Source organism: Vipera berus (genome assembly GCF_964194415.1).
Source record: "Vipera berus genome assembly, chromosome: 5".
Lineage (NCBI taxonomy): Eukaryota > Metazoa > Chordata > Lepidosauria > Squamata > Viperidae > Vipera > Vipera berus.
In genome coordinates this window covers 38,713,430-38,738,367 of record NC_138207.1, presented here as the reverse complement: position 1 = coordinate 38,738,367, position 24,938 = coordinate 38,713,430, and the positions used below count along the sequence as shown (strand labels likewise).

The window sequence follows — 24,938 nt, the reverse complement described above, 5'->3', positions numbered from 1 at the left end:
CAGGACGTTTTGTGTTTGGAGGAATATTTCGTTCATGTAATCAGTTGATAATAGTTAAAAACTATTGAGTTGGAAGAAGAGCAAGGTTTTCAGCATATTATCTTCAATGGAGTTTAAACCACCTTCCTCAAGTTCTGTAGAATTCTTAGGTAACTAGGTTTTTTTTTAATTTTTGTGTGTGCGTTACTCCATTGTCTGCCTTGAAAATTCCTCAGAGTGATTTGGTTATGAGATATTTTCAAATTAGCACTGGCACATGGAGTGAGTTGCTCTTAGTTTCCTTTACTCTTGGTACTTTTTATGAATTATATAATATCTGGTTTACATTTAATGTGTTTAAGTTATGTTTTCAAATTTTAAATTGTAGTTTTTAGTTCTGTGTTCTTCAAATTCAATTATTTCTCCACCAGTTTTTATGCTTTTTAAAAGGCTTTAATACTGTATAATTTAATGTTCTTTCAGAGCTGTATATGTCAATCAGTTCCTCAATCCTATATAATGTTTGTTATGTCTGCACAAAATTTAATGAGGAAACCTACGTACTATATCCTAGATTGGGAAAGGTTATATTACAATATTTAGACTGTGTATCATTTTTTAAAAATACGTAATAAAACTTTTATTTTGAGGGACGCGGTGGCTCGGGCTGACGCTGAGCTTGTCAATCAGGTCGGCAGTTTGGCGGGTCAAATCCCAAGTGCCGCGTAACAGAGTGAGCACCTGTTACTTGTCCCAGCTTCTGCCAACCTAGCAGTTTGAAAGCACGTAAATGCAAGTAGAAAAATAGGGACCACTACGGTGGGAAGGTAACAGCGTTCCGTGCGCCTTTGGCATCTAGTCATGCCGGCCACATGACCACGGAGATGTCCTCGGACAAGCGCTGGCTCTTTGGCTTTGAAACAGAGATGAACATCGGCCCCTAGAGTTGGAAACGACTAGCACGCATGTGGGGGGGAAACTTTACCTTTACCTTAGAACTTTTATTAAAAAGAAACTATGATTCTCTTTTGTCTTATTTTCAATCAGTGGTGCAGAAAAATGTACCAGGACTACAAAAGCCTTTTTAAATTTGTTTTATTCAGATACAAATTGAAAGCAGTTGATGAATGAAACACAATCTGACTATGCTCTTCTTCCAAAAGAAGAAGCACAATAAGCTATAACAATGACAAATAAGCATCATGGTTCAAATTTGATTTTTAGTACTAAATAGGCAACTGGACCTACTATATGCAGTTACTTTATAGATGGTTATAGTACCATCTGTAGGTTGACAGTTCTGCTTATAAATGCAGGCAAGAACGCTTTGTAAACATATTTGCCACTGCAACATCCACTGATTGAGCTAATGCTTGGAACTGATGGGGTTCTTGCCCGCCATTCCTATCTTTTAGAAACAGAGGAGGAGCTCTTCTGCTATTTTGGAATATAATAGGCTGGAAATCCTAGCCAGAAAAGTAATGATTTAAGGGATGAACAATTTGCTTTAACTTTCTTTAGAATTACATATTAAGAACTGAAACAAATGAAAAACAAATAAAGACACACAATAGGAATAGCTCTGTGTGGTACTTTCAAAAGGGGAGATGAGAGCACACCTTTGGCCTGAAATCATGATTTTAAAATAGCTGTTAACGCAAGATTTGTGTCCATGTACAGTCTAAATTTTATTAAAAGCAGGGATCAGAAGTACTTTTAATTCATCAGCTAATGGATGTTTTCACCTCATTTTATGAAATAGCAGCCATATTTTTAATACAAAATAGAAAAATATCCAAATAAAAATAACGAAGCAAAATCTGAGTAACACCATTCGGTTTGTGCATTTACTGTGAGAAGAGTAACTGTCAGAGCCTCCCCTATATTATCTACTGATGTTCTCTTGTCATCTTTAGAACATATTTTTAATATGTTCTGTATGATATGCTCTTGTGATTGCTAGAGTGCAGAACGTTATATTTTAAAAACTAAATTGCAACTTTGAAACCAAAACCATGGAAGCACTGTATTGGAGAAAATCTAAAGTACAATTGGAACATTTGGTGCTGTCGATCTTGAGAGAGCTTGTGGCCCCAAATAATTCAGAATATGGCCAGCTGATTAGGGAGACATAATGCAGATACCTGTCTTACAGCTGTTATGCTGGTTTTCATTTCACACTATAAAAATGGGAACAGAAGTAACAAGACTCCCTAATAATAGAGAGAACTTAGGCCAAACACTGAAGAGCTTTTACTATTATAGTCAAGCCTTTGTGCCTGTTCCTATGAAAATAATTTCCAGCTCCTAGGAAACTGCATCCCTTTCCCATGGATATTCTTGCACTGAGAAAGTAACTAAAGCTATTAAGGCCTTAATGACGACCCGTTTCTTGATCCCACTGCAAAAATCCACTCTGCTCCAAGGTTGCACAGAATGCTGGGGTAAATGGGAGGCAAGGATGTCAACAAGCACCTATGAAAGCTGGTAGCCCTAGGCTCTCCAAGGAGCTCCCCTCCCCCACTCAACCCAAATTGGCAGTTATTGTAGTTTCTTTTGTTAAAGTGATAAGATTTCAAAATCTTCATCCTCTGAATCAAAGAATCTTTCCAATCTGTCTGCATCAGAAGAATCTACAAGACATGAATGATTTATATGCCTCAGTATTACACTTAAACTGTTCCCACAACACACATAATCATAATTATATATAAACTATGCGGAACATCAACTGTGACTTGCCAGACTCTGAATAATAAAAATAAGTAATTCCACAAAGTTTAACTATTATTTTTAGCAAATTTGAAACCCAGTCTGGTAGTTTCAGTTTGCATCAGCCACAGTACATATGTAGGATGATAATTTAGCCTTCCTTATCTATTTTCAGAGGTTTTCACAGGGATGAAAAAAGTACCGTACAACAAAAATCCTGCAAGAGCAGCTCTGCTTTGCAGGATTTAGAAGTAATTGTTTTATAAATCACTGCATTTTAGGTAGTGAATAAAGAGGATGACTCCCAAGACGGAAGACTCCCCTCACCAAATGTGAGTCCAGGTGAAGAAAATTGTTTTGAGAAAATGCCTCAGACAGCCACCCTCCCGTTTTCCTGAAGATAAAATGGAGGGAATATTTCTTAAACCTGCAGAATTCTGTTGTTATAGCTGTTTCAATAAAGTCACTTTAGATCTGAAGAAGGCTTCATAGTCTATCTGAAACAGCTGACCTTAAAATATCATAGTATGGAACTGCATCTAAAAACAATCTCAATATTTTTAAAGATCAAATAACAATTTTGAAAATTGGTACTATTTCTTAGTCAATGAAGAAACAAATGCTATCATAATTATCTGGAATAAAAAAATATCTCCAAATATTAAAACTCCTTTATTCATACAGCATTCATTCATTCTACAACCAAATAAATGAACATTACCTGGAGTGAGATTCAAGACATCAGGACTAGAGAAGTGTGAAGGCTGATGCTCTATTAGCTCAAACATGGGAAGGGCTCCTCTAATCAGTGACAACTGTTAGAAATGTATTAAAACCAGTTATATACTTCTTTCCTATTTCTAGGGGCGTCAAGTATTTGACATAAATAATACATCTTCAATTCAGTTTCACTTACAGAACAAATTAATTTCTAGTCTTTATGATTGTAAAGATTTGCTTAAAATGTGTGAATACTGCAATACTAAAAATATTCTTCTGAAAAGTATAGCGGTTTTACATATTTGGTATAATTCCCTTCAGCTGCCAACAATAAAAAAGAACACAAGAAAAGCACAAGAAAATATACTGTTTTTGAGAATAGAATATACACAGGCCCACTTAAGGAACACAAATTAATGCAGCCAGCAAAACAGCAGCTTTGATTCCCTTCAAGTGAGATTTGAACCCAACAAGGGGCAAATTTATATAGTTTGATTTCACTGTTTTTCATTACATTAATCTGTTAGGTTGCACAAATTTGAATATATATTTTTGTGTGCTGTCAACGCTGCTAACGTTGAATGTTCCTGCTCTGACAACTGATGAAAATGCAGCCATTTTCTCTTCTTTACTATGCTTTTTTTGGTATTTAGAAATTAGGTGCAGAAGAGGGGGGCAGGTTGGAGGTTGGAATGAAAACTCAGCTAGCCACAATAATAACACTGTTTTGTGAGAACCCAAGGTTAAGCTGATAACGTTTTGGCGGGTTGAGGAGCTGGGGAGAGGGTCTGCATTTTAAGCTAATTGGAAAATGTGATTTATGACAGCTTAATTGGGGTGAGAATTGCACTTTGTTACTTTGTATCTGGGGGAAAGATAATTTAGTTTTAGGTTCAACTATATAGTGCCAATACTTTGTTTCCTGAATAAAATGTTCTTTAAGGGAGAATTCTGCCTCAAAGTTATTTTGATGGGTTTCATCTATTGCAGGGCTTTTCAACCAGTGGTACCGGTACCACCTGTGGTACATTGGCACCTGGCAGGTGGTACGTGACCATCCTAGAAAAGTGGTAGCGGGGGAGGGGAATGAGCTGAACTGGTGGCAGCACTGCACAAGCCTGAGCGGGAAATGGCTGAAGCTGCAGGGCTGTCAGGGCTCAGCGGAAGTGCCAGGATCAGCGCCAGGCTCCAGTTGGAGCCTGGTGCTTTTGCTGAGCCCAGAAGAAGAGCCGATCAGCTGGAATGTTGCAGCATCTCCAGGGTCTTGTGATTTACATTCAGATGCTTGGCAACTGATTCATATTTATGACGGTCACAGTGTCCCAGAATCATGTGAAGTGACCAAAACCTGCTGCAACCACCCAGCAGATGGGGGAAATAAAAACCAAACACACCCCCACCCCACCCCCACTGCCAATCCTCAATAGAAATGCTCACAATAATGAAAACTTCGGACAGGAGGAAGAGTGCCGCCAGGCGAGCAGGCAGGTGTCTTGCTCGGCTATGGCTTGGGGGGCACTTTTTTCAGTGCCACTGTAACTTTGAACAGTCACTAAGTGAACTGTTGTAAGTCGAGGACTACCTGTACTTCATCACTTTTTTCCATTATTTTTTTTTGGTCATCAAGTCTTTGACACCTTGCTAGGCAACTGGTGGTACTCAGATGTTGCCATATCCTAAAAGTGGTACAATGGGTGAAAAGGTTGAAAAGCCCTGGCCTTAAACAACTTCATATTTCATTGTTGGACTTTCTATGCAGTTGTTTTAGCACAGGGGTCGGCAACCCGTGGCTCCGGAGCCGCATGCGGCTCTTTGAGCCGTCTCCTGCGGCTCCCAGCCGCCCGGTGCGCGCGCACCTCTTTGAACGGGCAGTGGTGCGCGCGCACCTCTCCAAATGGAGAGTGGCACCGCCCGTTTGGAGAGGTGCGCGCGCACCTCCCCGAATGGGCGGAGGTGCGCGCGCACCTCCCCAAACCTTTGGAGAGGTGCGCGCGTACCTCCGCGCGAACGGGCAGAGATGCCACTCTTTGAGGAAGCTGTAGCGGCCCGTCTCCGAAGCTGCCGAAAGCGGCAGCTTCGGAGACGGGCCGCTACAGCTTCCTCAAAGAGCAGCACCCCTGCCCATTCTGAGAGGTGCGTGCGCACCTCTCCGAACGACCGGAGGTGCGCGCGCACCTCCCCAAACCTTTGGAGAGGTGCGCGCGTACCTCTGCGCAAACGGGCAGGGGCGCTGCTCTTTGAGGAAGCTGTAGCGGCCCGTCTGCAAAGCTGCCGAAAGCGGCAGCTTCGGAGACGGGCCGCTACAGCTTCCTCAAAGAGCGGCACCTCTGCCCGTTCGCGCGGAGGTACGCGCGCACCTCTCCAAAGGTTTGGGGAGGTGCGCGCGCACCTCCGGTCGTTCGGAGAGGTGCGCGCGCACCTCTCAGAATGGGCAGGGGCGCTGCTCTTTGAGGAAGCTGCCGCGGCCCGTCTGCAAAGCTGCTGAAAGCGGCAGCTTTGCAGACGGGCCGTCGCCGTCGGGCAACCGGGAACCGGTTCCATCTCACTTTAAAAAAAAATGGCAACCGCGTGAGTCCACGCATGTGCAAAAAACCGTTTTGCGCATGCGCAAAACTTTTTTTGCGCTTGCGCGTGCATGGACACACACACGCGGCTCCCACTTTTTTTAATTTGTGATGGAACCGGTTCCCAGTGGCTCTTTTCCTTTTTTAGGTTGCCGACCCCTGTTTTAGCACAACCTAAAAACCTATCTTGGACTAAATAGAACTGGCATGGAAATACTGCTTCTAGCACACTATTATTAAATTAATACTTTAATAATTGGCTACAGGATTTCCATCACAATATCCAGCTTTCCACCCTATTTTCTACATCTATTCTTAAAACTACATTCCCAAAGTTCCTTGTCTAGGACCTAGTTTGACTTTAACGTCCCTTATATGAAATGCAGAAAAAGTACAGGCTTCAATTTCAAGTGAACAGGATGGATAACTGGCAAGCCAAGGCCCTATTAATTTTATTGAAACTTGCAATATGACTAATTGGGATATGGTTATTTCATGTTTTATCATTTAATGTTTTAGAGTTAAGATTATTTGCCTCAGGTGCCTTACGGATCACATGATTTCAAGCAGGAACTTGGGAGAATTCCCCGGTTATCATGTGGGTAGTTGTTGAGTACCTGGTGCTCACAGATAATAGGGGATGATGCAGACACTACTCTTGATCAGCCTCTCTCTATTGGCAGATGGCCCCCTAGTGGACTGAGGAGCTCCTGGTAAGTGAAGAGGCCAAAGTAATGTCTGGAGACCATGAAGAGGAATTTATTTTCCTCTCTGATTGTGTTGGTGGGCTGTTGGCCAGTGATCTTGTTTAAGGTAACTAGCTCCCTTCTTGGGAGGTGGTGGAAGGTAGATTTCCCACCCAGCTACTAGGACCAGTTTGCATAGTACATTATACATAAAGTTAGACATTAAACATTCAATTTCCTATTTTTTAAACAGTTTTTCTCCAAATTTCTTGTCTCTTCATGGGTGGAGTTCAATGTGTCCTTGGCTTAGATGCCCACCCCATACCCACACCTGGTTCTTCTACAGATCATACGGGGACTGGATCTGGGAGGTTATTTGCTCTTCACTTCAATAAGCAACTGAAAAACTCCCGTATCCCCTTCTTAATAGGCCTCCTAGATTCAACAATTTTTGACAACTTTTGACTCAAAAAAGGAAAGATGTATTAGAGGGCAATTATACAGCCCCCTCCAAGAGGATGATTATCTGGATTCTTTGGAGACATGGGACAAACAAATAATTCCATGGTAAGCATCAATAAGCTTTAAATCTGGTTTGCCAAATGATTCAAGTTAACAGAAGCACTTTTATGTATACATTTCCCATATTTTATCACTTTTAAAAAACAAATATTCCAATGGGTATCTCCAAACGAGAAAATGGTGAAGGAGGTAAAACTTTGCCAATATCAAATACGGCCCACAGATTCATCTATCCTACTATATTAAATGCTAATAATTAGGCAATCAAGAAAAGCTGTAACCTCTAAGATATCTTACAGAGCTAACGTGACACTGGCAACAGATATCTTGACAAGATTAGTATACTTTTTAAAATAACTCTTCAGTTTGAATTCTTCCAAATGCATACATTTTTATATTTTTTTTTAAAAAAAATCAGATGTTGCCCTAGTCATAAGTTCTGACTAATTTTTTTACCCCAAAAAAAAGCTACATACAAACCTTCTTGATTTGCTGGCACCAGTCACTGAACTCTTCTTCTTTTCTGCAGAAGAATCCCTATAAAGAAATAGTTTTATTACTCTAAAACAGATTCAAATTAAGAAGACTCCTATTAGATAAGTCAGGGATCCTCCTCCAGCATTCAGTATTACAGAGTGACCAATAGGTCTATTTGGAAAGCTCAAAAGCTTGCACTTGGAGGGCAATATGAATTCCCAGTAACTAACATTTAAGGCATGCTGCCTGTGATTCAGCAGGTAATAAATAGCCATTCACATTAGAAGGCACTGATAGCCTGACTGTCCATTAACTTGACCAGGTTTCCTCTAAAACCACCCCAATGTAGCTTGTAAGCCACCCTGAGTCTTCGGAGAAGGGCGGGATATAAATGGAATTAAAATAAATAAAATAAAATAAATATTAACAGGGAGAAAATTCCATATTTAGTTAGATTCTGTATGAAATTATGTCTCTCCTGAATCTCCCTACATTACACTTCAAAGGATGATCTTTACTTGTAATATCAACACAATATAAACAATATGGCATCTGACCATTCATTACACAACATGTACAAAGATTTGTCTAGGATACCTGTCTCTCTTCTGTTACACCGTAATCTGAAAGCCTCAACTATTGTAATCTGGAAATAATTATTTCTCATGCTTCAGAACGGGAATATATCTAATTTGTGTGACGAAAAGGGAGAGCACAACATTTTATCTTCATAAAGATAGGAATCAGTAGCTAACTGCAGGGGTCTGCCACCTTGACAACTTTAAGACTTGTGGACTTCACCTCCCAGAATTCCTCAGCCAGCTATGCTGGGTGAGGAATTCTGGGAACTGAAGTCCACAAGTCTTAAAGTTGTCAAGGTGGCAGACCCCTGAACTAGAGGATTGTCCAAGATCATAGCACTGCCTTGATAGGAAAGTGAACTTCAGGTACGCATACTCACTACTGCAATAGAAGGATCCAGTTCTGCAATGCTCATTCTGCAAGGCGGATGCTGGCAATGAAAGCTTTCATCAGAGATGTGGCAACTGTCTACAAGTTCCACTGCAGGCTGAGTAGTATGCGGGTCAAGATAGATTAGTTCTTCACCTAAACAAAGATCAATGGAAAGATCATTATCTACAAGCTCCTTAATATTATCAGTAAACTCTACGTGAGACATATCCATGGGAAAGTTAAAAGAGTACCTGCAGAACAAGCCGCTTTGGAGAAGGTCATTCTATAGTTGACCAGTGCCTCATACTCGAACATCTTGAGAAATAGAGCCCCCCTCCAGAATAGTATCTCTTCCCTGCCTTTATCTTGATTCCATGTCTCAGCCAAAACTATCATAAAAGGTGTACAATACCACCATTGATCACTGATTTCTTATTCATGAACCATGAGAAAAATATCATTCTAATGCTATTTGTCATGTGCACACTACTGGCTCATAGTCAAGTGATTGTCCACTAGGACTCCAAGGTCCCTCTCACAGTTGCTGTTTTTAAGCCAGGTCTCACCCAATCTGTACTTGTACCTTTGATTTTTCCTGCCTAAATGTAAAACTTTGCTTTTCTCCACATTGAAACTCATTTTGTTGGATAGGGCCCATTGTCCAAGCTTGTCTAGAACTTTTTGGATCCTGAGTTTGTCTTCTGGGGTGTTGGCTACTCCTGTCAGTTCGGTGTCATCTGCAAATTTGATGAGTTCCCCTTCAATTCTTTCATCTAAGTCATTTATGAAGATATTGATGCATTAACCCTCTCAAGGATCCCTGTTGGACTTGAATGCTTTTGTACAGCTAAATAAAAAAAACCAACTGGAAATTAATTACAGTGCCCCCCCCCCAAATACTGCATTTGCCAATTGACCCAAAAGGCTCTCCAACAATGCCACTGAACAAGTGCTTTGCTTTAAATACCTAGCAGAGTCCCTCCAAGATAATGGAAAGAAAATGGCTGATGCTAACTATGTTACAGAGAATGCACATAAGAGTGCAGTGGATATTTTAAGATTTTACTAGTAAAGGCCAATATAAACATCTGCAACTCCTAAGCTTTTTAAACCAAGCATCTAGCATAATTACTATGTGGTGCACAGTTTGGAACACTCTTTAATCTTTCTTCATTGGAACTCATCCAGTCCAAATTTCTAAGGGCAATTTTTGAGTCCTCCACTGTACCTCTAATGCATATGGGGCTGGAATGGCAAGTGTGGAGACCAGAATGTGCAGACCACATTAAATTACTGGCTAAAGTCAACACTTCTTCCATCAAGCTTAGGACAAATTTCAAAGCAAGTAGAACCAAACAAATTCACAAGTTTTTGTTCCTATGATTTTCACTTTCCTACCTAATTTTATTTAGGTTATGAACAAATAACAGCAACATTTAAGAAGCAACTGAATCATCAAATCAATGCAGTTAATTCTCTGTTTCTTATGGCTAATAAGAGATATAGGAAATACCAAGTAAATGTTCTAACTCAGAGAAGGGTTTTCACTTCAGCCTTATGTAATGCTCTCCACTCACCACTGCTTAGAAGAAAGATGTAAGCAAATACTGTATCTGCCGTGACTATGACCTTGGATCCAGAATAGGTTGAAGCATGTTCTCCTATACTGACATTTCTGCAGTAACCTTTTTCCACTTTTGAAAAATGTAATAGGATTTACTAACATGTATAATTCATGCTTTCTGGCCTTGTTCTGGCAGTTATTAAGTGAATCATTGGTTGTTAAATGAATCTGGCTTCTACCATTCTTCATCAAAAGTCAACTGGGAAAGTTACAAATGGTGATCACATGATCCCAGGACATTGGAACTGTCATAAATGCATGCCAGTTGCAAAGTGCCCAAATTTTGTTCCCATGACAATGGGGATACTTCAACAGTCTTTAAGTGTGAAAGTTACTTATAAATCACTTTTTTACATGTCAATGTAAGTTCAAACAGTTACTACCGTGTTTTCCCCAAAATAAAAATGGGTCTTATATTAATTTTTGCTCCAAAAGATGCATTAGGGCTTATTTTCTGCTTAGGGTTTATATTCTGGGAAATACAGTTCTACATGCGTTCGTCTGGCTGACAATCTTAACTGGGACTTATTTTGGGGATGGGGCTTATATTACGAGCATCCTGAAAAATCATGCTAGGGCTTATTTTCCAGTTGGGTCTTATTTTGGGGAAAACGTGTAAATGAGTCATTACAATTCAAGGACTACCTTCAATTGTGTGAATGTGTAATTCTGTGTTACTAGAAAACTTGTTATATAATGTTAATAGTCTCCAAAAGATAAAGATTGTCAATCCGCTTTATCATAGTATAGGCAGAAAACAAAATTCAATATATTTTTGCATGCTCATGTAAGAAATTTTGCATGGTTATGTAAAGAAATTACCTTTTTACAGATCAAAGTTTGAGGGAATATAGATTTTAGAGATGACTACGTTTGAACAAAAACAGATGTTTCCTACATAATATAAACAGAAACGTAAGACTCCCCACGGTGCATCCTCTTAAGAAGAATGGTTGAACATATGTCAATAAATAGCACTAAGCCTTGTTTAGCCTATCTTGGCTCATAGCAGCTGGTTTGCACTTGAGAAAATGGTTTGAAATATCTTACAGACCATATTCATTAATACCGGTATATTCAGCATACATACAGCTTAAACTTACCAACATATCCAATGAAATAATGAGCACTATTGGGTTTTCCTCCAATCACACCTAAGGACTGAGGCATCATAAAGCAATGCTGGAAAGCAATATATGCACAATTAAGCACAGTGGAAGATAACACCATCACAATAAAAAGCATTACACAGCTATTCAGAATAGGGTTTTTTTTAATACCTATCCACTGAACATTCAAACACTGGCCATTTTTAAGACAAGAAAGCAAAGGGGGAAGCCATTTACACTGCAATAGTTTTAATGAAATAACAGTGTCAAAGCTATTTTATATAATTACTAAACTCCAACAAAGGATGACTGACAATGGTAGCATGAAATGATTGGCTCCCTACACACAATACCCACCAGCACAATTCTATGCATAGTGTTTACTCAAAACTAAGCCCTATTCTCAGGCAAACGTTTATACAAGTTTGTAGTTTAATCATATTAATTAGTCAATGAAGAAGCAATTGTTTGGAATTAGCTCAGAAAAAAATATATGCCCTTGAATTATTAAATAGAACTAGGGTGATCACAAATGTGCATGAGGCACCTGCATATATAAATCATTACAACAAACAGTAAAACAATTCTATCCATTCAGAGTGAGCTCCTCTAATAATGACCGTTTTGGATAGCACAGTTGAACATGGAGATCATATATTTCAGACATTCTGAGCTTGATAATGAATTTAGTCTTGGCACACTATTTCTGTTGTATGAATATGGACCAGAATTATGAGTATTAAAAATGCATACACCAAACCACATGGTTTCAGATATCCAGGTAGTTAAAATTATTTTATACCTTCAGCGTTTCAATATAGGCTTCATTGATGTCTGTGAGACCAAGGCGAAGAGGTATCAGCAGCACTAGTGGCTTCCAAAGCAATAAACAGTCTGTAGGTTCATCTCCATCTGGATAACCATTAGAGAGAAAATCTGATTCTGCAGAAGGAAATGCTGAGGCTCCAGGACATGGAGAGCTGGCCTTGCATAACCTTCCTGCCAAAAGATGAAAAATAAGCAGAAATAGCCTTATGCCCATATAGTCTAATTTGCTGTTGACTAGCAAATAGAACTACACACAGTACATCTACCACATATCACTTACATCTATTATTGCTAATATAATTTTTATTTTATTGTAATGGAAATATTTATAATCAACCTTTCAAAGCCTGGAAGCAGGTTCTTCCACACATCTTGTTGCTATTCTATCATAAAGCTGCAGAAGTAAAACTTTATTTTTCATAAGTAGAAAAGATCTGAACATCCTAGCCTTGAGAGAGCCCAACAATCCAATTTTTTCCAGACATAACAGTAAATACTGAAATATAAAATTGTGCTATTTCTGAAATCCACCTCTAACAACAGTACCAATAAAAACTTATTCAAACCAATCTATTAGAGATTTGATACACTGCAACAGGATCCTGTAAACCTAATGTCTTATGGCTCCTAAACCCGATTATCTTAAAAACCATATCCCTTCAACAATAGGCACATTCTTTTATAAACCGTTCAATGATACTTACTTATTTCCTCTATCACAACAGTATTATCCATGGCTATGTGTACTGCCAAAGAACTCCATGTATCAAATGTGGCAAGTTTTCTAAGGATAAAAATTAAAGACAGACATTTAAATGAATAAGGTGCACATTAAGAAATCTAGAAATTCACCAAGGGCAATCCTATCATCTGGGACAGTATCAGTGAACCAACACGGAAATACCAGATGAAACCTTTAACCTCCAGCTATCATAAGCACTCCAACAAGTTACTGTAGTCAACAATATCAAAATTTACAGAAAGATCCAATAGAATCCTATTCCCTCTCTCTCTTTCCTAGTACAGAATATCCAAAAAAAGTGATCAAGACCATCACCACATGTAAACTGGAGATGAAAGGATCAAGAAAAACTGTCTCATTTAATATTCCTGAAATTACAAGGCTACTGTCTTCTCCATCAGTTTGTCTTAATATAAAACTGATCTATCATAGGATAGAACTGTTTGAGGCTGAGGAACATTGAGGCAAGTAGTAATATTAACAGAATGAAAACCTGTATCGACCTCCTCAAAAAACAAGTAATGATATTAATAGATAGTGTGATAAGATTCCCTAGGTATAGCTCTACCCTAAGTAACATCAAGCCTAGCACAAAACTGAGCAAATATAGCTGAAAAGAATAATACAAGTTGCTCAAGGGGGTTCGGGGCACAAGCTAGAACAACTGGAAGATTGGTCAACTACCCACACTCTAGAAATCTCCCATGGAATTTAATATCCCAAAACTAGACACAGAATTTTGGAAACATACTGAATAGAAATTCAACTTTAAAATTTATTTTGAGTTGTTGTTGCTGTTGTTAGCTGCGAAGTCGTGTCCGACCCATCGCGACCCTATGGACAACGTTCCTCCAGGCCTTCCTGTCCTCTACCATCTTCTGGAGTCCATTTAAGCTCACGCTTTTGGGTAGGTAGTTATTTAACTGCTTTATTTTATTTTATATAAAACCGTAATTGTTGGAGCTACTGAATACTTACTTGAGTACTTGTGCAACTGTATTTGGTCCATACCATTGGCCTATGGATTTGCCTTCTCCAACTCCCATCTGGGCTGCAACAAACACATTATAATTGCTCCATAGTATCATTCAGGACTACTTCTTAATCACTTACAAAAATTAATTGGACAAGTATTTAGACTTCTTAAGAGTATTGAACTAAAGTCCTATTAAAAATGTGAAATATTTCAAATTGTAACATACCTACCTAGCAGAGAAGTATATTCATGAACACCGGAGAAATGTACTACAGTAATTTTTTGGAAGATCACACATAATAATTCATCAGGGAAAATCTTTCTACCTTGTCTGGAATAAGAAATCCCCCTAGGCTTCAAAACAAGAACAAATAATTCCAGGCATATTAGTCTATTGCAATGTTTGTCAACCTTAGTAACTTTAGGAAGTCGGGATATCAACTCGCAGAATTCTGGAAACTGAAATACACACATCTGAAAATTGCCAAAGTTGAGAAACATTGATCTATTGCCATCCCTTGCTACTATAAAATCACTATGCTCATTAGGGCAAGGACTTTTTCCTTGGGGGGCATTTTAAAATCTGATCTCTTGAGGCTGCAAGCAAAATGTCTGGCGAAATGATGATCTTGCTAAGGGAACATAGCTGAAAACTGTTGGCCTTTTTCATTCGTTCAGATATGGAAGAATTTTAATGGTTGGAAATATATAGATGAAGCAAAGATGTAATTCTTTAAAAAGTGAAAAACGAAGCAGTAATACCTTATTTTGCCATTTTTGGTGCAATCTGGGGACTATACATTTCAGATTATGAGTTTTACTGTGAATGGCTCACTCTGGTGCAGGACAACAGCCTATTCTGAGAGATGCAAAGAATGCACTGTTCCCACTGAGTAGAAATGCAACTTCTCTCTTTAGTATCCAACACAGAACATGTTTTCCTGTATTCTCCCTTAATTCCTTTAAGATAAAATGCCATCTTTTCTCATTATGGATCCTTAAGTCCTTCAGTCATTTATTTCTCTTTGTGATTGCTAGTAAAGTTAAAGGCTTCTGCATCAGATAAAAACATATCTAAAACTAACGTCTCAACAGATTTTTTCAAAAATGATTCTCACAGCAAGAGATTATTCTCCATAGAGAGAAAAAACAGACAAAATGGAGACAAAAAAGCCTTACATAATAGAAGTCACTTCGGCAAAATTATTAAATAGCTATTTTGAACGAATTGCTAGTTTAAAATGTCTGCTGTACCTTTTTCAAAGACGACTTTATTATCTTGGTGGAGCAGTGGGCTAATGCCTCTTTAAGTAACACCAGCTGTCTGCAATTATTGCAGGTTCGCATCCCACCAGGCTCAAGGTTGACTCAGCCTTCCATCCTTCCGAGGTAGGTAAAATGAGGACCCAGATTGTTGGGGGCAATTAAGCTGACTTTGTAATAATGCCGCTTGGGGTGTGTGTGTGTGAAAGCCCTAATAAGCAGGCCATATACATAGAATGAAGGCTATTGCTAAGCACATTTGATTTGGGCTTAGATTGTAAGCCGCCCTGAGTCTTCGGAGAAGGGCGGGATATAAATGGGATTAAAATAAATAAAATAAAAATAAAAAATAAATAAATCTAGAACTAAGCATCAAAGTAGAGGGGAAAAAAGGGATGGAAGGAAGGAGCTTGCATGTCGTAAGGAACTAAGAAAAAGGGGAAAGAATATAACAGATCTGAAGGAAGGAGGTCTGATATTGTACAGGGAAATGATAAAAAAGTACAGACTGGGAAGGGAAGGGAAGATTTGAATGGACAGAAGAAATAAACTGGCAATTTCTGGTTACTGTATCTAGATGTATATGAAAGTAATTACATTATTATTTCTTTATTAAACAAAGTTTAATAAAGTTTAATAATATGACTACTCATCTACCAGAAAGAACTGTAGTAGCAAAAAATATATATGCAACACTATAAGAGTAAAAAAAAACCATTTAAAACAAAAAACAATGTTGCGACCCCAATAAAATGCATCTATTAATAAACCACCCCATACGAGCTGAATCAACATATTGGCTTGAATGCCTGAATGGGGAAAACCATGTTTTCCCTGCTTTCCTGAAGGCTGCCAGAGTTGGGATCATCCATATCTCTGGAGGGGAAGATGTTCCCTAAGACGAGTACCATCGGGAATAATCTGGTCCTAAACTAGGCAGGGATTTAAAGGTGACATCAGCACTTTGAATCGCACTAGAAGCCTGCTGGGAGCCAATGCAGCTCATACAAGAGGGTACCACCTTGCACCCACCAAGCTAAAGGTTTCAAATCCATAGATTAATAGCAGTAGAAGATTATACTCCAATGAATGCTGACAACGGAAGAGGCAGGAATGAGTTTTAGGAAAAATGAATGAAATTATTTTGTGAAGTGACATGAATGGATGGGTGGGAATAAAAGAATGCAAAAGGAACAGGCAACTGGGCCATTTGGAGACCAAAGAATGAATGCGAATAGTGGCTATTTAGCAAGAATTTGCTTAGGAAAAAGTTTTGTTTCAAATGGATAGTTTAAGGCAGAAGGCTATTCATGCATGACTGATTTTATTAGATTATGGTGAAAGATTAGAGAATGAGTGAAAGATAGAATGGTGATAAAGAGATTCTGTATATAAGGCAAAGCATTTTTTATTGTGTCAGGAAGGAATCTTTGGAGACAATGGTCAAGAAATAAAAGAAAAACAGTGGGAAAAACCAATGTACCATGACTGAGGAAAAGAAAATACAACGCCTGTATGAATAGTATTAGAATATAACCTCCCAGCAGAATGAATGGAAAATGGTTGTATCAGTCATGTGGTCTCTTTGAGGGGAACTAATATTTGCTGAAAGAAGCAAAAAATTGGATATGTGTAAGAGTGTGTTCTTTCCCACTATTTTTTTTATATAGAAGCCACTTTTGGGTATGCCTGTAAAATCATAAACATTAAGTTGAATGCAGGGAGATTGGGATGTTTAAGAAGTATGTGTGGCAAACAAGAAGAGATAGTGTCCAGAATGAGTAAATGCTGAGTGAATATAAATTGAGCACAAGGAATAAATATGGACTGAACACACAGTTAGCACTATAAAGGGAATATAGGAAGGTAGTTTGGTCATGTATAGAGAATGACTGAAAGTCAAATTGTAAGACAAAATTATAAATCAATAGTAGCTGTGTTGAAAGGAGGAGAAAGACTGTCATTGGATGGAACTAATAGGATTCTCTAAAAGAGTTGAGAACTTTAAAGAATGAAGCGAAGTTTGGATATGGTGGAAGCACAGGTGGTATAAGAGTTGTTTCTTAGACTTATAAAGATTCATGCAATTTTTATGTAAACTTCAACCACCATTAGTAAACTCTGTAACCAGCTGCAGAGTTCCCCGTTAACAGTGATGAGGACTGCCATCCCTCTGGTACATCATAAAGCAGTGAGAAAGAGATGCAGAAAATTTCTGCTTTGATGTACACCGAGATTCATTCATTCTAAACTGAAAAAATGTTCATATGCAGCAGTCCTTGTGCTATTTTATTTTAGTAAATTTTGCTAAAGAAACCTCTGAATTTGTGTTTGGGAAAGAGGTATTTTCAGCTGCCATAAGCATAACAGGAGTTTTGTAAGCAGAGAAGGGTATGAAGAGGTATAGTGAAAAGTATTGGTATAAAACAGACATTATATTTCCTCTCCTTAGCTCATGTTTTTAATTACCTTGGCTTAGTATTTCTGATTCCCTTGTTTCACTTTGTATAACACTGCTTATCCTGAAAGGGATTACAGTAGGGTACATGTATGTACGGTTTACATAATTTATAGCTGAAGGCATACTGAAGGGTTAGCTTACTGCATATTATAATTCACAGAACAAAATTTCTTTAGGATAGATTTATTCTCTGACAGAAAACGTAAGTAGCCCAATGTGCTGTCTGTATAAGTTATACGGGAAAAAATATAGACAAGCTCAATTCTAAAGGTAAATTCCATTAAGCTCAATGGAATTTATTTCTAATGTGTATATCAATTGGTTTTTACACAATTAAGTATTATTCTGAAATGTCTTGTTCCTAGATAATAGCAATAGCACTTAGACTTATATACCACTTCACAGTGCTTTACAGCCCTTTGTAAGCGGTTTACAGAGTCAGCGTATTGCCCCCAACAATCTGGGTCTTCATTTTACTGACCTCAGAAGGATGGAAGGCTGAGTCAATCTTGAGCCAGAGACTTCTAACCACTGCCCCACCATGGCTCCTTAACCCAAATAGCCTAGATCTAGAATAAAAGAAACTGAAAGGCAGGACTAGTTTCTACATTACTATTTCCCTAACTCAATTTCCAATAATAAAACAGATAGTAATTTATACTATGTTTGTAAATGGACATATGGGCTACCTAAACTAATAAACTCAGAACCTTTCTACTTCTATTAAAAAGGAAGATACAGATTGAAACATTTGATTGCCCATGATGCTGGTAATCATCTTACCTATTTGGTGGATTGAGTAGTAACTGTCCTTTTTATCAATGAAAGCATTGAGAACATTGTAATAGTTGTCTATCTGTTTCTTCCCTTTCATCCACCTCCAATCTAAGAAACAAAAGGCAATGCTAAAAAAAACAAAAGAAAATCCAACTGCCACCTTTACATTTTCAAGGTATTCATACCAAAATAATCAGCCTGCTTTAAACAAATCCTTTCTAATACAAAAGGTTGATGAATATAGTCTGAAACTGCTTGAAAAGATAACTTCAAATACAATCTGCATGTAAAATGACAAACATTTTTCTGCTTCTATTTTTATTGTATTTCACCAATATCTAATTTCTATGGAAAAATCTATGTTCAAAATATAGTTTACACTGCAAGAAGTAAACTGATCTAATCATCAAACATATCAATTACCACAGCCCTTTTAGTCATGAGAAGAATTGTCATCATATTTGTGCTGGTGGTGCTTTCAGAGTGAAAGGATTAGCCAGTGACATCACCACTGTTCAGGAGACGCCCGATTGGGGGCCCTTTCATGTCCCCATTAAAGGGCCCATCAAAGTGGTACCTATTTATCTTCTTGCGTTTTTACAAACTTTCGAACTGCAAACTCAGCACAACTGGAGCGAATGATGAGAGTTTAATTACATAGCAGCACTCAGCACTTAAACGTAGACTTTGTGATTGTCAACCCAGTGTCCTAACTATCTTATTCCCATGATAAGAATTATAGATTTTGAAGGAAAAGATGCTACCAAGGGGAACTGGAATATATGCAAATAGGCCTGCTTCAGTATGCATTCCTTTACAGTGAAAAACACCTTTATGCAGGACCTTGTGTTACTTGAACATACGGAGCATCCTGATTTTGCATTATAATTGTCACAGTAGTGCGACTTACCTCTGCTTAAGTGCCTGCCAACCAAAGCCTGGGCAAAAATCATCTGGCCACATCTTAGCATACAACCCCAACCAGTGTCAGATGTCGGACCTGTTCCCCCTGCAGCCATAAACAGATCACACAAACCAAAATTTTTGACAAGTAATCACTAATAATTTGAAGCATTTGAGTTTTATGATGTACCTGAATAGGATCGCAGGGGGCAGGGGGCAGGGGGCAGACAGAAGTCAAAATATGATTGGAAATATAAATATGCTGCTCTGACGTTATACCCCTCAGAATATAAGGGAACATGCAACTACATACTGTATATAGGGTTATATCCTATTGAATGTGGCTAATACTTTGTTTCCTTCTCTTGTGTTGTTGTCTACTCACCAAGTCAGTAAATTAGAGAGGAAAATAAAAAAGGAGAACATAAATATACACATTTTAGAAAAAGATGTTATTAAATATAAATATATAAATATAAATATAAATCCATGTGTATATGGTTATAATTTTAAAGTTTCCTAACCATTTCAAAAAATAAGATCAATTCCTATATATTAATACATAGATGAATAATTAAGTCCCAAAATATTAGACGTTTTTAAATACACAGCCCAAGTGCACTATGGATATTTAAAACATGAATTTTACACACTTTTCAGCCTCTCTGTTTATATGCAGGAACAACAACTATATTAGAATTTTAAGACAGATAAATTCTTTTCAAACTTGAGGACTTTTCTATTTTTATCATTTGCTTTTTAATCTTCATGCAAACAGAAAGGAAAAAAATAATTGATCTAAATCATGGGTGTCAAACTTGCTGTGTCACGTGACGTGTCACAACGTGTCATGACTTTTTTCACATTGCCGGAGCTGGGGTGGTCACTGGCCCACGGGCCGGGAATTTGACACCCCTGATCAAAATAATATAAAGTTTGAAAGATGGGTGGCTATATGTTTTAAATAAATATACAACTCTGATTTTAAAAAAAGAACACCTTTTTATTTTCTGCAATTTCCCTCCTTCCATACTATTTTAAAAGTGGAAGAATCTTATTTTCAATAAAGTGAAAACAGGTCCGCAACAGACCATTAGCCAATGTTATTTTCTGAAACCTAGATAGTTGAGTACAAACTCAAATGTCAGGATGGTTAAAAGACACTAAATGGAATATTTCTGAAATTTATTTGCTGCCCATCTCATAACAAACGAATATGCCATACCAATATTCTAATTGGCTTCTTTAGGTTGTAAATGTAAATCTGATTTTTTAGAAATAAATAAGCACCATTTCCCCAACAATCTGGAAAATGAAAACTGGTGCTTACCAATGGCTGGAAAACCTTTTCTATATGTGAACCAAAGACGAGAAGTGACATCCAACAAAATCTCCTCTTTCTCTAAAGGGATACAAACAATGTTTCAATACACTTGCAGAACTTAAGATTACGTGGTTTCAATGATAACTGTTAACTGAAATATATTTATTTTTAAATTAGACTTATTCAACATTTAAAGTTAAGAATCGTAAAGCACAAGAGTTCCCAACCCCCGGTCTGTGGACTAGTACCGGCCCGTGGCATGCTAGCAACCAGTCCACACAAACAAGCAAAAGTCCCATCCGCAGGATGCAGGCAGCACACAAAACCACGCTTCCTCCGATCCGTGGAAAATCCTCTCTCCATGGAACCGGTCCCTGGTGCCCAAAGGTTGGGGACCCCTGGTATAGTACATGGCTTTTCAACCAGTGGTATGGGTACCACCTGTGGTAAATTGGCACCTGGCAGGTGGTACGCGACCATCCTAAAAAAGTGTTAGCGGGGGAAGGGGAATGAGCTGAACCGGTGGCAGCACTGCATAAGCCTGAGCGAGAGATGGCTGGAGCTGCAGGGCTGTCAGGGCTCAGCGAAAGCGCCAGGATCAGTGCTTCTTCCGGGCTGTCAGGGCTCAGTGGAAGTGCCAGGATCAGCGCCAGGCTCCAGCTGGAGCTCCTGCTGATCCTGGCGCTTCTGAGCCCAGAAGAAGCACCAATCAGCTGGAATGTTGCAGCATCTCCAGGGTCTTGTGATTTACATTCAGATGTTTGGCAACTGATTCATATTTATGATGGTCACAGTGTCCCAGGGTCATGTGAAGTGACCAAAACCTGCTGCAACCACCCAGCAGATGGGGGGAATAAAAATCAAACACCCTCCACCTCACCCCCACTGCCAATCCTCAACAGAAATGCTCACAACAATGAAAACCTCAGACAGGAGAAAAAGCGCCGCCAGGCAGGCAGACAGGTGTCTTGCTCGGCTGTGGCTTGGGGGGCACTTTTTTCAGTGCCATTGTGACTTCGAACAGTCACTAAGCGAACTGTTGTAAGTCGAGGACTACCTGTACTTCATCACTTTTTTCTTTCCTTTTTTTGGGGGGGGGAGGTCATCAAGTTTTTGACACCTTGCTAGGTGACTGGTGGTACTTGGATGTTGCCATATCCTAAAAGTGGTACAATGGGTGAAAAGGTTGAAAAGCCCTGGTATAGTACATATAAAATAGTAAACTTTAGTTTTTTGAGGGGTGGGGTGGGAACAATAAGACTTTTCAGATTTCTCTCTCATATCAATAGAAAAGCAGAACACCTTCTAGCATCTATTATTTGCAAAATACAGGTACATGCTTTCTCTAAAAGATTCAGGATGGCAGAGCTGATCCAGAATAAGATCAGGAAACTAGCCTACATGCATTCTAAGGCATGTCAAATCTATAAAGAGACAGCAGACTTCAAGTCACGGTACAGAATCATAAAGCCCTTGAAATATTAGCAGGAGAAATACCTGTTAGTGCGCTGTATTTTCTTCCCAGGATCCAAACAGGCTCTTTGGTTTCTGGGAAATCTTCGTACTCAAACCTGAGAGTATCATAAGTGAGAGTAGCTGCTCAAAACAAACAAACAAAGCAGTCTCAAACACTTTTCAGGATCTGCCATTCAAAATTCAAAAAAAGTTTTCTTTTTCTTTTCTAGATGATAAAAAAATAGCAATTATGTTCCAGGTTCTAACATCAAACAACAGAGGCAGAAAATATTGTCACTTAATTAAACTAAAGGAATATTTTCCTTCCCACAGACATTTTCTAAGATTGCCGGGCGGGGGGGAGGATTGTTAGATTATTATAGGTCTGGTCCAACTCTGTTTTGAAAATTAGCACATTATCAAATGCCAGTAATAACCATTTTCTTCATGGTATGAAGGAACTGAAAGACTAGCCTTAATTTCTCACCTTTTATTCAGAGCATACGGTGATCACGTAATCATGCTTTCTGCCAAAAAAGCATCACTCTGTGAAGCAACGATTCAGCACTATGACAACAATTTACATATTTACTACACTAAAACTACATTTGGTTCCTTGCCTGCCTTCAAGTGACCTTAATAGTAATGGAATGGGTTACTAGCAAGAAGCATCAGATGGAACATTAACCTTCTACTTAGGCTCAAGATTCAATATTCTTTTCAGCATCTTTAAACATCAGGCACTGCCTTGCCAAAATCAAGACTGGTATAAATATGTGCAGATGTTCAAGCATAAAGGGCATGGGCTAGATGGGAAGTCTTAATAATAGCACACATGTTTTAGTTTAGAACAAGTTTCTCCTTTTGTTATAGTTAGCTCTTCTCATCCTTTCATTTTAAAACCTCTTAAACTATTATATTCCACTCTGCCAATAAAGAATATTTGTAGCTCATTCCACTCTACTTTAAGCCCAAATTGACTGTGGGCATCTATTTGCTTCTCTGCTTTCAGAGATTAAAGTTTGTTGTACTTAATTTTTTTTAAAAAAGGACTGAGAATCAGTACAGTGCACTCTAGTGTAAATCTACATCACATCCTTCTATTTGCCTCATAGTTGTTAAATGCAAAAATTACTGCCCAGATAACCCATTCAGTTCAAATTTCACATACTCTGCAACCTTGCCTTAGAGAACATCATGTCCCATACACCATGTGATTCAGAATGGCATTTAATGTGAGAGGTTCCAAGAAAAGACTGCTAAGCCTTTTTCCTCAGTCTAGTCATAAATATATAACAAAGTTCATTTTGCACTTGCTGTGAGGTCTCAAGTTTGTTGCATTCAATACACTGTTTATATGAAGTTAAAATTAAATTCATTCTTTAACTAGAGAGCCGGTTTAATGTAATAGTTAAGACACTAGGCTAAAAACCAGGAGTCCATTAGTTCTAGTCCTGCCTTAGACACAAAGCCAGCTGGGTGACCTTGGGCCAGTCACACACTCTCTGCCCTAGAAAGCTGGCAATGGCAAACCACTTCAGAAAAACTTTGTTAGGAAAACTGAAGGAAGTTTTTGACCAGGAAGTCATCAGACTGATTTGAAGACACCAAATTAATAAACAAATAAATAAAAATCCTTCCAGGAAGTTTTCCGGCTGATTGGAAGACACCAAATTAATAAACAAATAAAAATCCTTAACTATCACTTACTAAGACGTATTTGAGAGTTTCAATAAGAATTCAGTTTGGTGTAGACCTACTACAAAACACTGTACTTGTCTTCATAATCTTATTCAGACAGTAAAACCAAGTACAAATCTTTATATAAAATGCTATTTGTTTTTTTTATCTCTTTGGGGGAAATCAAGAAATGGATGAAAAAAGGGTATTACCCATTTGCCTAGATTCTTAGTTTTTCCCATATGGACTATGGCACATTGGTAGGCAGCATTAAAACAGCATTATTTTTCTTCCATCACATGTCAGGTCACTATAATTAGTTATATAAGGAATCAGTGCATTGACTTTTAACTACTTAAACAAGAACCTTGGGTCCTTATAAAGGTTAGAAAACTTTAAGATTAGTTCCATACATCAAAGCACTGAAGGACCAGCACTAAGCTTTATAAACCACGCAAAAACATGGGTAGGCTGGACAACATATCTTAAACTCGACAGGCTTTGTTATTGTATAGTTGCCTCTATTTGAAAAGAGAAGACAAGACAAAGTACCATATTAGTCAAATTGCTTTAGCAACTTCTATTCGTCACAGTCATTTAACAAAGAAAAAAACTGTAAGAAAGCACAGTTCCCAGGGCAACATAACGGAGCTTTCATCGACCTCTCCCTTTTAGGCAAGCCATGCTCACAGTTCCACCGACTAGCCCAGTCCGCAATTTAGCCCTCTGCTGAAAAACAAACCGACTCCTTCTTTTCCACACCCATTGCCCGCTACCCCAAATATAGAGAGCTGCATGTCGACCCACGCAGCTTTCCCAGTTGACCCCTACCAAACATTTCCCCACTCACCCGCGTCCATCCTGCCCCCGCCCTCTCAAGCTCCGGGGGCCCACGGCTTGTCTCCTGACTGGCACAGATCTCCAAAGCGGCGCACTTTATACTTCTCATCCCATAGCGCTGCTCTCGCCCAATCGCGGAATTGTTCACCACTCATTTAAGCGACGATTGGTTAGTATCAGATGCAATGGTTTCTCCCGCTGTATGGCGGGTGCCATTTTGTTTTACGGAGAGAGCGATGGGTGAACGAGGTTACTTAAATCGGCCTGGCTTTCCTTCTGAAGCAGAAAAAAAAATTCGTTAGTTACCATTTACTGCTTTCTATCCCTCGGAGTAGTTTAAAT

The 24,938-nt window shown here is 38.6% G+C and overlaps 1 protein-coding gene across 4 annotated transcripts; it reads right to left on the bottom strand.

Moving 5' to 3' along the window:
* Positions 1–1,057: 1,057 nt before the first annotated feature.
* Positions 1,058–24,680, bottom strand: ATG4B (autophagy related 4B cysteine peptidase). 4 transcript variants are annotated; one of them, XM_081328133.1, is made up of 13 exons: positions 24,607–24,680; positions 22,119–22,217; positions 20,628–20,699; positions 19,305–19,403; positions 18,401–18,502; positions 13,896–13,968; positions 12,880–12,959; positions 12,150–12,346; positions 11,342–11,420; positions 8,622–8,767; positions 7,664–7,720; positions 3,413–3,506; positions 1,058–2,612 (listed from the first exon to the last, which is right to left on the bottom strand). In XM_081328133.1, the coding sequence occupies exons 1-13, from the start codon at positions 24,614–24,616 to the stop codon at positions 2,539–2,541; spliced, it is 1,182 nt and encodes a 393-aa protein (XP_081184259.1). In that variant the 5' UTR covers positions 24,617–24,680; the 3' UTR covers positions 1,058–2,538. The 4 variants fall into 4 exon arrangements, with proteins under 4 accessions (XP_081184259.1, XP_081184262.1, XP_081184260.1 ...); XM_081328136.1 differs by having other exon boundaries at positions 22,119–22,192; positions 24,607–24,632; XM_081328134.1 differs by lacking the exon at positions 24,607–24,680 and adding an exon at positions 24,447–24,485.
* Positions 24,681–24,938: the final 258 nt, after the last annotated feature.